The 13318-nt window shown below is 45.7% G+C and overlaps 1 protein-coding gene across 4 annotated transcripts in view; it reads right to left on the bottom strand.

Annotated features, from left to right (window-relative positions):
- Position 1: 1 nt before the first annotated feature.
- ctbp2l (C-terminal binding protein 2, like) overlaps positions 2–13318 on the bottom strand; it is a 59610-nt gene continuing 46293 nt past the window's right edge. For all 4 annotated transcript variants that reach the window (XM_034107876.2, XM_034107874.2, XM_034107873.2 and 1 more), the window contains exons 5-9: positions 8636–8850; positions 6408–6538; positions 4470–4597; positions 3712–3829; positions 2–1684 (exon numbers count right to left, since the gene is read on the bottom strand). In XM_034107876.2, coding sequence (XP_033963767.1) covers positions 1504–1684; positions 3712–3829; positions 4470–4597; positions 6408–6538; positions 8636–8850 — 773 coding nt within the window. In that variant the 3' untranslated portion in view covers positions 2–1503. The remainder of the gene's footprint in view (positions 1685–3711; positions 3830–4469; positions 4598–6407; positions 6539–8635; positions 8851–13318) is intronic.

Here is a 13318-nt window from a genome sequence, read left to right as displayed (position 1 = left end):
GTTCTCAGAATCATCTTTTATTTGAACTGCACTGAATGCTAAATGTTCACCTTGTACAAGAAACAAATACAAATACTCACACTAAAAACAAAAACATACTGCTGGCTGCCTCTTGCTATTGTTGGGACACTAAGTAGGAGTTTCTGCTATTGCTCTTACAGAGAGGACGCCCCAAAGAACCTGGCCTTCAATAGAACAAAGAAAATATAAGGAGGGAAGGGGGGGGGGGGGGGGGTGGATCACATAGGACTATGGTTATAGGAACATTTAACTAGGCAATACAAATCTAACAGGACTCTTCAAAACTCTTTAACACCAAAACCAGGGATGCGCCTTGTATATAAAAATACCACAATGGAGAGGGGAGGGAGAGGGATATCCAGACTAAACAGATTTAGTCTCATCTTTTTTTTTTCTCAAAGACAAAATTCTGGGAATAAACAATATCAGCAAAAAAGTGTTTTCCTGAGTCATTAAGAAATGAAGTTTGCTTTAACCCTTTCCTGTCTTCAGTGTGAAATGTGCTCAAAGAAGGGAGCATGGTCTCATCTGTGCACCGATGCCGATCTGTAATATCCGTCCATTCAGCAGAAGAATCGGATGCAGTCAGTCACGCCAAACTTGAGTCTTTTTTTATGATATATATAAAAAAAAAAGTCCTTCATCAGAGTCACACTGACTCTAAACTAAAGACAAAAGTGAAATACTTAGCTGGCAGCTCCTCTAAACCCATGTAATCTCAAAACTCAGCTACATTCAAATGTACAGTGAATGTTTGTTTAGTGTAACTGCTAACGGGTGCGCAGAAATCCCTCACGCTGTGTAGAAGTGCCCTCCAGTGGTGACATCTTGTACCTGCAGCAGCTGTCATGTGTCTTATTGCCAGGAAAGGGTTAAAACCCACTCTTGATTACTAAATCGTGTCCTTTTGTTTGACGAATGATAAATATATATAGTCATTAATCCATTTTTAGTCATTCACACTGAAGATTGAAAGAACAAAATAATTCTTCTGAGGCATAATGAGAGGCCTAAACAACACATTAGTTACATAAGGAGGGTCGGAGAGGTGGGGAGGATCAGGGGGCGGTTGGGAAGGGAGGGAGGGGGTTAAGGTCCAGTAGCACATGATGCCAGAGTTTTTTCTCTTGATTGTGTTGAGATGAGGGCCTACGTTTCCCATGAGCTCTGAGGTGGAGACGGGGCGGGGACAGAGTCTCAGTCGGAGCGCTAAAAACACTGGACTCTGTGTCCACAATCATAGGCATGTCCCGAAGAAAAAAAAACAACGAAAAAACCCATCATCATCGAAGAGTAAAGTCGGTACTGAACCCCAAGAGACAGAGAGTAAAAACTAAAACGTTAAAAGTACAAATTCCCCGGAACACTTCCTTTGTTCCCAGTTGCTGGCTGGTTTAACAGGCAGCCATGTGTGTCGTTTCACTGTCTCTTGGTCCCAGTTGGTCGGTTGCGTTGTGATTGGTTGTTGGAACCCTTCTGCTGCTATTGCTCGGTGAGGTGCTCTCTGGTCTCGCCGTGTTTGGAGGGCTGGTTGGGCGACGGGGCCTGGGAGGGGTGTGTACCGGAGGGCAGGGAGTGGGCGATGGGCACCCCCCCCGGCACCATGCCCTCTAACGCCCCTGGCATGCCACCCGGAGCCACTCCAACTACGCCCGGCGGGTATCTGCGGGGGGGGCAAGGTGAGAGGTTAGTGTCGCAAAAAATATGTGAATCCAAGAGGGGGGAGGAAGGACTCACAGGGGGAATAGCCCATACTTCGTGAAGGATTCTCTGAGTAAACCTCACACAATACAATACACACAATACTGGCTCTTTTTCACCAAAGGAAACTACACAGGAAACATGTAAGAAGTGTTATGCTGCGTTTCAGGTGGTTTTACTTTTAGTTGGTTTAGGAAAAGGATTACAAATGTTTAATAAAAAGTCATGGTATAGGGAGTCGCAGAAAAGTAATTGTAATATATGTCGTAAATAAAATGTAAAGCATTACATGTCATAAAAAGACAAACTTTAGTATGTCGTAAAAAAAAGGTCATAGCCAAAAATATTAGAGAAACGACATAGTATGTCGAAAATATCTGAAAAAGCCTATAGTTTTTCAAAAAGAAAAATCATATTATAGTATGTGAAAAAAATGTCTTATTATAGTATTTTGAAGAAAAAAAAATCATATTGTTGTATGTCAGAAATTCAGAAATACGACATCATATAGTACGTCAAAAAAAATTAGAATTTAGAAAATATCAGAAAAAACCTCAGCGTATATGGTATGTCGTAGGACACGAAGTGATTTTAGTTCCTGGGACTTTTTTGATGGAAAAGAGCCATTATGTTAAAAATTCTGTAAGGAAACTTGAAGGCAAATCCTCATAATATGGAGCCCCAGAAGGTTCATGGTAGGACCTCACAGTACAGTTACCATTCCTTCTGACCCATAGAACAAGCCTAATCTTTTTCTTATAATGTATAGTATAATGTTTGTGTCTGTGCAGCATTAGGCTCACTTCTGTACCACTGTGGCAGGAAGACTAGCGTGAGTTTATAGCTTCTTATCTTATCCTCCTTAACCTATTGCAAAGTAATGCAGAATAACTGAGAAATACAATCCCACCCTGACCCCCGGGGGGCTCCGTACAATAACCACTCAACCAAACAGGAGGGGAAACACACAATAGAGTTGTGAGAAGTGAAATCCAACCCATAAGAAGCAGGAAGCATGACTCCATGAAACTGTCCCTGAATAGCTCTGTCATGCTTCCTGCACACTCAAAGCTTCCTCTGCCATCCATCTCTACTGAGTCAGTCAAACAGGTGAGTACTGGGGGATTCTAGAAGGAACACACATCAGATCAGAGAGGGTCTTATCCGGGACCTCCAGACTGAGGCTGTGGCCCCGGACGGTTGTATTTACCTGCTCCTGATCTAGGCAATAATTTTGTCTTGGGGGACACCGGCTGTTATGCCCGAAACAGTTTGGTTCACTTGGCTGCGTGAAAAGAAGCACATGGAGGCGGACATGCTGAGATCAGGAAGAGCCGGCAGGTGGGCAAAGAAAGACCTTTCTACTCCTACAGGGGACAGTTAGCAGGGCGGGGGGGGGGGGCACTACCAACTACTGCAGGGCTTCATTAATAACTTGTTAATAACTTGACCAGTCCAATATAAGGAAATAGATTATAAAACAGTAAATATAGGGGAATATACAAGTTTTTTTTTTAGGAATTTCTCATTAAGTTAGCATTCAAATAAAAGTAATTGGGACATAAATAGCAATTACAACTCCTTTTATCACTAATCTATCATTAATTACCTCATTCTGTGCACTTTATCACAATACCCTTTGTTTTTGACCCAAATAATGAATGAATACGCTAAAATAAATCACCTACATGGGTACAGAATACTTAAACATCATATAAAATGTACTGAGGTATAAAAACACAACTAAAGGATAGTAGCAGTTTGTCTCTGAAATAAGATCAGATAAATAAGATAAGAGGTACATTATTGATCCCAAATTGGGAAATGTTTGCGTTGCAGCAGCATAAAAAACACAAAACAAGGCATTGCACAATAGTATAAATGAGAGAGTAGAATATAAACAATACTAGCATTTAAACATCTCAAAATAGAATTAAAATAGCATTAAATAAAAAGGGGGTGTATCTGTCAGACCCCTCCAGTCCCTACCTGTAGGCGGCGCCGTTGAGCTCAGGGTGAACGCCCGGCTGATCCATAACGGCCCAGGGTGCCGTGGTGACAAAGAACTCCTTGTTGACGCAGTTTCTTAAGCTGTCGGGGATACGGCCTGTCATAAGAACACACACACACACACACACACACACACACACACACACACACACACACACACACACACACACACACACACACACACACACACACACACACACACACACACACACACACACACACACACACACACACACACACACACACACACACACACACACACACACACACACACACACACACACACACACACACACACACACACACACACACACACACACACACACACACACACACACACACACACACACACACACACACAGTTAAAAGCATCAATCACACACTAACAGACTTCCTACAGTGAAGTGTTAATGAGTTCAGACTGACAAACATATCAGGCTTGGATACACAAATGGAAATTAAGATCATTTAACGATGTGGATGTTTTTCCGCTGGGCTCTGTTCTGCGTCGGGGAGCTAATGATGACATCTATTAAGAGGTCCAGATTTAATAAAGGCTGCCCGGGGCCTATTGAAGTGGAAATGTGACATCTGGGAAAGAAGGACGTGCAACCGGTCACAGAGTAGGGGGGGGGGGGGGGGGGTAGTGGGCCTGATTATGAAGCAGTGGAAGAAGGGGTTTTATTGCTGGTTTTGTCAGATGTTGAGAATGGGCAAAAGCAGATTTTGAAACGTACCGGTGACGGCTCTCCGGATCTCGGTGGCCGCGGCCTCCCTCATCTCCAGAGACGCCTGCTCGCTGTACCACGCTGTGTGCGGCGTGCAGATCAGGTTGGGGGCGTCTTTCAGGGAGCCCTGAGAAAAACTGCAACACACGGGGGAAGAAAAAAGGAGAACAATTCAAAAAACTACTTAGGAATTGAGAGCGAATGCAACCAAGACATGTCATTTTTTTGTAATTTAAAATGATGACGAATACAACAAACAATGTCCAGTTCCTGCATTTCTGTTGGATTGTTGTTACTTTATCAGAATCACGTTTATTTCCAGGTATGTTAACACATACAAGGAATTTGCTTATTTGGTATCTGGTGGTGCGAACATAAACTAAAAAAATAAGTTTCAAAGTAGGTAAAAAAAGGAAATATATAAGGATAATAAAAAACAAGTATTTTTAAGAAACAATTTAGCATTGAAAAACAAAGTTAAATGTAACTATACAAATAACCTTAAAAGCTAAACAAATTAAAACACTTAGGACAACGAGTATATAAGGCAAACTGCAGTGTATTATATTTGAAAGTGATTTGAGTTGTATGAGCTTCACTGCAGACAGAAAAACATGAACAAACAGGATTTGCATATTCATAGATGCTTCAAAAGATGAATGGGGGGAGTAAATGTAATTTGCAACGCGATACAGGTGTGGCATGAATATGACATCCTTTCACTGTTTCCTTATAAAGTGTCTAGGGGACCATTTAGTTTTAAAAGCTCAAATGATTGTCATAAAAATGTGAGGAATAGAAAGTGGGAAAATAAAAGCTCTCTGGAATAAATGACAGCAGTTTAGCACTGACAATGCAGACGCTGTTATATAGAACATGAGCTCCATCACTTAATATGTGTGTTATTAAATATGTCCACGGGCATTTCTTTGTATTTTTGCAATGTATGAGGATGCCAATTATGGCAGACATTATTCATAATTGGGGCAATCAGAACACCCATTCATGTGCGTCTACTCATTCCAAATTGTTATTTTAACATGAAATGCTTGTTTATAATTTGGGTGACTGGATGGCCAATGGGAGAAAATGTCAGCTCCTTTTATTCACACACTACCACACTCTATTCCAAACTTTCTCTCCCCCCTGTCATGTGGCACTGTGCACTGATCAGCTCCACCTCCCCCTCTAACCTCGGCTGGTTCTGGGTAACGCCTCGTGGCGCTCTGAATCAGAGCCGAAGTTATGAAACTCCCCCCTGTTGACATATTGGGTCAGCGGAGCATGAGTTCCAGCTTCATCGGGCTGCGTTTCAGTCTTCCTCCAGCAGCCAGTCAGCAGATCAGCCGGCCAGAAACAAGCCGCCTGACTGCCCCTGATGCGTGAACACAACATCGACACCAGCCCACCCCCCCCCCCCCCGAGACTGGGAACATGGTTCTTAGAACGGTGGAAAACTGGGAGGCGTGTCAAGCTGTTTGCCCTCCGGTGAGGAAATAGAAATGGAGATTGAAGCGGCAGTGTAGTGACGGGACAGCAGGAGGAGATTTGGGGGGGGGTAAAGCGTACAATCCCCCTCAGTGAGGCTCACATTTCAGAGAGTTTAAGCACTGTGAAGCATGTACGAACTTAAAGGACAAACTCTTCGTTGCACTCAAGCATCTCCCTGCACTTTGAGCTGTATTAAGTTTCGTCTGACGGGAATAAAGGAAGCTCTCTGAATCCCATTACATTCAAGGCCATGAAAGAGCATTTCACAGAGTATGAGAGGTCTTCAACTCTTCATAAGTCTGCCATTGTTTCTGTCTGCCTCTCTGTCTCTTCAGCTGTGTGTAATGTGTTGCTTTCTTTTCCTTTATCCGTCTCTAAAAGTAAAGAATTCACCTGTCTGATTAGTGTGTGTGTGTGTGTGTGTGTGTGTGTGTGTGTGTGTGTGTGTAGACTTACGAGAAGGGCTCCGTCTCATGTACGTCCAAGGCGGCTCCACGTATCCTCCCCTCCTTTAACGCCTGGGCCAGAGCCTTCTCATCCACTAGGCCCCCCCGCGCAGTGTTCACCAAGAATGCACCCTGACGCATCTGCAGTGACACGTACATCCAAACAAATTAACTCAGACATGCAGCGGGTTATTTACAGAAACATTTACAGAATTGGCTGTTTTTAAATGTCTGTCAGCCCAGCAGTAATCGGTCTGATCTAAAGCAGGACATCAATCTGGATTGGATGCCTGCATTTAAGGGTCTTTACAGATATTACATTGGACATAAATTGAGAAGGAAAACGAAATCTGTGACACCTTTGTTGTGCCTGACACTTAACAGATCTAGGAGACAGACAGCACCTGGGAAAATACTGTCAGATGTGGGATAGGGAGCAGCCTTTATCCGAAAGCAATAGATGAAATGAAGGATGAGGGGTGAGCTGGAAGATGAAGCAGCACCACCCCTCTCTGCTTGCGGGGGTAAAAAAGAAAAAGGCACAACAAAAAGTGTAAAAAAATCAAATGAATATGCTTAGAACAAAGTAATCCCTTAATCTTGACAAAAGCTGAAATCCAGGGGCATGAAAAGCCTTTACGTTGGCAGGCAGTCTTTTATTAGGCATTGGTTGGTTTTGACGGTTTTGACACACACAGAAACACACACACACACACACACACACACACACACACACACACACACACACACACACACACACACACACACACACACACACACACACACACACACACACACACACACACACACACACACACACACACACACACACACACACACACACACACACACACACACACACACACACACACACACACACACACACACACACACACACACACACACACACACACACACACACACACACACACACACACACACACACACACACACACACACACACACACACACACACACACACACACACACACACACACACACACACACACACTTCCATATTAGAAGCTGGGAGCGACTGCCAAGATTTTTAGTGAGGGGAAGAGGGGAAAGTGTTCTTTCATTGCAGCACTTAAGAGGCAGCTGAGAATCATAAGCTTTGAAAAAGACACACGGTTAGCTCGGTTAGGCTATCACCCCACAGCCACTCCTCGCATGCTGCAACTCACAGAACTGCAGGAAGAATGGCCCCCGAGAGGCGAAACAAAGACAAATCACAGTGAGAGGTGACACTGGGAGAAGTTGACAGAAGGGAGACACTTCTTCTCCAACAGTTCCCCGGCTCCCCTGCAGGTGTCGCCCCGGGCAACGCTTCGGAGTGCAGATATTGACTCAGAGAACAGCCCTGTCCCCTCGCAGAGCTCTCACCCCCCGCTGTGCCGTCTAGTCGATATATTTACTGTAGCCGTGGGCTGGCGCTAATTGCATTTGACAGAGCAAAGGAATGAATTTGTGTCCAGCTTTGGTGGAGCTTAAGATAAAGAGCAGGGAATGTGCAGGCAGGAAGGCTTTTCCCTCCGTTCCCCCGTCTCTCTTTCTACCGGCTATAATGCTCTTCAGGACAGCCTGCAGCCTGCCGGAGTAATAATACACCAGCAGCTCTGCTTGTCTACCTGAGATACAGCACCGCATTAAGCCCAGGTCAGGTCACAGCTGTGCAGTGGGGCGTTGGACATGTGTGCATGAGGTGGGAAGTAGTGGAGTACAAATACTTCGTTACTGTACTTAAGTACATTTTTCTGGTATCAGTACTTTACTCCAGTACTTATTTTTCTGACGACTTTTTACTTCTTACATTTTTAACACAAAGACATCTACTTTCTACTACTTACATTTTCCAAACCGGTTTGTTACTTTAGTTTTAATCTGCGTTTGGTGGCGTGATTGTTATTATTTATTCATTTCCTGGTCTTCTCTAAAGAAGAGGGACCAATGAAAGCGTTGTCATGTTGCCGTTGTTCAGCATCGAAACATTCATTAGCTAACAATGACATTATTGTTCTATTTATATAAAGTGAGGTCAGTTACTCTTTAAAACAGATAGTAGTTATGGGTACTTTTTACTTAAGTACATTTCGAAGCCCATGCTTCTTTACTTTTACTTGAGTAAAGACGTTGAGTCAGTACTTCTACCAGAGTATTTTTAAACACGAGTATCTGTTCTTCTACTTGAGTTAAGGATGTGTGTACTTTTGCCATCTCTGGGGTGTGCTAACGTACCTGTTTGATGGTGAAGTCGTTGATGAGGTGGTGGTTGTGCTCGTTCAGGTTGCAGTGCAGGGACACGCAGTCGCTCTGGTACAGCAGATCCTGCAGGGTGTAGACGCGCTGCACCCCCAGGGAGCGCTCCAGCCCGTCCTGCAGGTACGGGTCGTAGAACAGCACGTTGAAGCCGAAGACTTTGGCCCGCACCGCTACCGCCTGGCCCGAACGACCTGAGGACACACAGGGGGGGGGGGTTATTCATGTATACAGAAGCATTTGTATCAATTAACATTTCAGGTGAAGAGATTAGATGACGTTATTAGCCAGAACAGAGATCTCAACCTTCCTTGACCAGCTGCATTTAGTATGACTATTACTAAAACTATTATGATTTTAACTGGCATATTTACTTTATTATGAGCACTGTCCCTCGTAAATAAACCAATAAGTAAAAATAAATGTATGATTCTACTCTCCCTTTTTGAGGACATTTATTTGTTGATGGTCTGTTCTTCACATATCATAATGATCACTAAACAATGCTCTCAACATCATTTATTTTAAATACATAATGATCATGAAAGAGAAAAACTATTAACCAAAAAGACAATTTAACTTTAGAAAAAGTGTCAATCTTTCTCAATGACCTCATCTGGTCAACATAAAACAATAAAGTTTTCCATTGCAAAAATAACTTTTGATATTCCATTTCCATTTGATTGATTGCTGTGCTCGGACATCCTGTTCGACAAATTATATCCAAGTAGAGAGACTATTAGAAATAATGAGGGATTTTTTGTTGGAAAGAAAATGATTAATGAGCGATGAGTGCTGAGTGGTGGAATCAAGATGGAGAAATATCATTTGCATTTTGAGTTTCCAGCTTTAGCTGCGTTTATCGTTTTATTTAGTTAGCAGTATCGTGGCTCAGCCTAACTATATCATTGTTATTTACTGCTCCTAGTGCTAGACTCCTAGCACTAGGATGGGTTAGATGCAGAGAACAATCTTCACTGTGTGCTGTGTGCTCTGCATGTGTGGCCATTAAGATGGTTTCATCCCTCCCAATATTATATTATTGCTAGTGTGCAGCCGTTTGGCTGACACTTTTAAGCACTGGCCATGGTTACTACTGTAACTACGGTTATATGCAGTGTAAGCACTGGCCATGGTTACTACTGCTGTTGTCTTCTTTAGAAGCTAATTATCTGGTCTTAACATTTGTGTTATTTGACTTGGACTTGCTTGGCGCTCCCGCTCCCGGTAACATATTGTTTTGATCCATGACCGCTGCCCCTCTTGCCTTTGCGAGCAATGAAGAGAGGGTCTCACACAAAGCACCTGCATGAACTGTAGCTTCATGCCTCGGGCGCTCAGAGTGGCTAGAGTCGCAGAGGTCTAGCATCTGGCAGCAGCCAACGGATTGGGTCTAACAGTAACGGTCACAGACGAACTGCTCTGTGAGGCCTACGACACCGCAGCACGCATGGGTCGTAACGGGAACTCCCTCTCCCATCTGATGCTGGCTGTCTCTACCTCTCTGCAACAGGCTCCGGCCGAGCCTTCTTTGCTGGGCCTCAGTGATGCATCACTGCAAGCCTTTGCCCTAATGTCTAGGGAATTGGGACGAGTTATGTCCTTATTGGCCCAGACTCGTCGCCAGGTTTGGCTTGCTCAGTCACCACTGTCGGAGACATGTTCTCCGTAGTGTGCCAGTCGAGCTGTTTGGAGGCACTGGAGCATTCTGCCCAAGCTAGGCGGACCAGACAGCAGCTCTCGGGTCTTCAATGGCCTGTGCCCACTCCCAGCAGGCCCCTCTAGCAGCCGCACTCATCCACCAGCTTACAGTGGTGGTCTGCGGAGGTCCCAGCGGCCCACACAACCGCCTCCCTGTAGCTTTCGTGCCCCCTGGTCGCCGGCCTTCTAGACACCCTCGTGCCTCAGAGCCTTACCGGCGCCCCACAAGGCCCCGAAGTCTCGGGGCTGGCCGTCGGCTGCTTTTCCCAGCAGAAGCTCAGTTACTGGGCTGCCTGTACTTCCGACCCTTGGGTGGTTCCACCTTAACCCAGGGGTACGAACTGCAGTTCCGGCCCTTAGCCTTCGGCCGGGTCAAAATGACAGTTGTCAGCGATCCGGCGAAAGGCTTTAGCTCTGGCCCAAGAGTTGTCCGTCCTCTTGGCCAAGGGCGCAATTGAGCCAGTAGATCCTCTGCTCAGCCCAGGGGGTTCTACTCGGCGTACTTTCTCGTGAGCAAGAAAGCCGGCGGATTTCGTCTGATCTTGGAACTCAGAGGAATCAACAGATTCCTGAAGGTGCTGCCATTCCATATGCTGACCACAGCACATGCACATGGGGAGTGATTCCCAACCGTGGACTTGAGGGCATGCCTGCTTCCACGTGCAGGTTGCATCTCACCACCGGAAGTTCTTGAGGTTTGCCTTTCAGGGCAGACACTATCAGTTCCGGGTGCTTCCCTTTGGTCTCTCCCTCTCTCCAAGGGTCGTGGCGGCATCTCTCGCACCACTGCGGGCGCAGGGCGTGAAGGTTCTGCCGTATTTAGACGATTGGCTGGTTTCGCCTTTTATCTCACGTAGCACGGTTGGGTCTAACATTAACACCGGGTAGAGTTGCCTGGACCCTTCCCAACAGGTCTCTTACCTGGGGATGGTCCTAGATTCGGCCGCCATGTCATCTCGTCATCTCGTCGTGTGGACGAAATGTTCCACCTTCTTTTTACATTACATTACATTGCATTGCATCGAGCTGACGCTTTTATCCAAAGCGACTTACAATAAGTGCATTCGACAAAGAAGATACAAACTAGAAGAAAACAGAATCATATAAGTACATCAGGATTCAAAGAGCCAAAACATTTCAAGTGCTACTCAACTGGCTTTAGATAAGCCAGTCCTTTGTTAGTATACAAGTGCTTTGTTAGTAATTCTATCACCAGCCATCTTCAGGCTGGGCAAGATGGTGCCTTACATTCAGTTCCACCGGCTCTTGTGCGGACTGACGGCTGCCTCAGCCGTTTTGCCCTTAGGCCTGCTGTCGCTGCACCCCATGCAAATGTGGCTGAACAGCCTTCACTTGGACGCCAAGTGGCACAGGCACAGAAGAGTCAGGGTGTCTCAGCGGTGCCTCTACTCTCTGTCCCGCTGGAGGGACAGGGCCTATCTTTTGATGGGCGCCATCCCATCCCACCGGGAGTCTGTCACTGCAGATGCATGTCTCTCAGGGTGGGGTGCAGTGTGGCAGGGCAGGACTGTTCAGGGTCAGTGGTCCTCCCAGGAGGGTGCACGCCATGTCAACGTGCTAGAGCTTACGCACTTTTTACCCCAACTGGGGGGCAAGCATGTGCTTGTTCCTTCAGACAACATGCCCACTGTTGCCCAGACTGCAGTCCCTTCTAGATAGTGGACGTTCTCACTCCACTTTGAGAGTTTAGGTGGCTGCTATTCCTGCCCGACATGTTCGGGTCGACGGCGCCACGGTGGGGTGCCACAGGTCGGTGTCCCTCTTCGTGAGAGGGGCTTTACGGCAGCGTCCCCCTAGCACTCCGAGGGCTCCGGCTCGGGACCTGCTGCTGGATGCCCCATCATCTCCTCCCTTCAAGCCCCTGGCCCAGGTGGGGCTTAAGTGGCTGTTCACAAAGGCAGCATATATGCTTGCTATAACCTCAGGGAAGCGAGTTGGGGAGTTGCATGCCCTCTCCGTGAGCGATACAGGCCTGAGGTGGGACTCTCAGATGTTGCCCTTTGGGCAAATGTGGCGTTCCTGCCAAGGTGCTTCCACAAACCCACTTCAAATCAGCCTGTCCAGCTGGCACGCTTTGACATTCAGGAGAACGGCACATCAGAGTTGATGTGCCCTGTGGGGGCCCTAAGGGCGTATATCGATGCTACTGCCTGTATACGGCGGTCGGAGCAGCTCTTCGTTTGCCATGACGGCACTAAAAGAGGTTGTGCCCTCTAAACAGCGGCTGCCCCACTGGGTTGTCGATACCATCCCTATGGGGCCAGTGGCCGCCCCCTGCCATCAGGGCTGAGATGCCACTCTACAAGGAGCATCTCAACATTACATGTCACTTGTTACTTGTAATGTAACATCTTGGGCTGCCCTGAGAGGGCTGCCCCTGGAGACCATCTGCACCGCGGCGTCGTGGGCGTCTTCTGGCACCCCCGGGAGGATTTTTTTTTTTAAATGTTGAAGTTAAATGCATCAATCTGGTGCACTTTGAGCACAATATGAATTTATGGATACAGCTGTCAGTCTAAATTCTCATATGAAAGAGAGCTGTATACTTTTCAATAATCCAAAAATCTTTAGAATATGATCACAACAAATAACAAATCATTTAAACTTGTTTATTCTTATCTTATGTCAGCTAGTTAGCATTCTTTCTTTTTATTTATGCATATTTTACTAATCACTCCCACAAACTGTTTTTTTCTTTACTGTCCTATATACACATTGGAATGATTTCTTACTTTATTCTTTACAATTATATTAAATAGATAAAGGTGTGCTCTCTCTAGCTCTCTCATAGAGGCTGTGTGCTCCTCCATGGCGATGACGGCTTGCGTTAAAAAACAATAATAAACATATTTGTAAAGTGGGGGGACACAAACGGGATTTCGAAAAGTGGGGGGGACATGTCTCCCCTGTCCCCAGTGGAAATTACGCCATGCGTATGTG

This window comes from Pseudochaenichthys georgianus, chromosome 19 (genome assembly GCF_902827115.2).
Source record: "Pseudochaenichthys georgianus chromosome 19, fPseGeo1.2, whole genome shotgun sequence".
In the NCBI taxonomy this organism is placed as follows: domain Eukaryota; kingdom Metazoa; phylum Chordata; class Actinopteri; order Perciformes; family Channichthyidae; genus Pseudochaenichthys; species Pseudochaenichthys georgianus.
The sequence above is the reverse complement of the archived record's forward strand: the minus strand, read 5'-3'. Positions and strand labels throughout refer to the sequence as shown.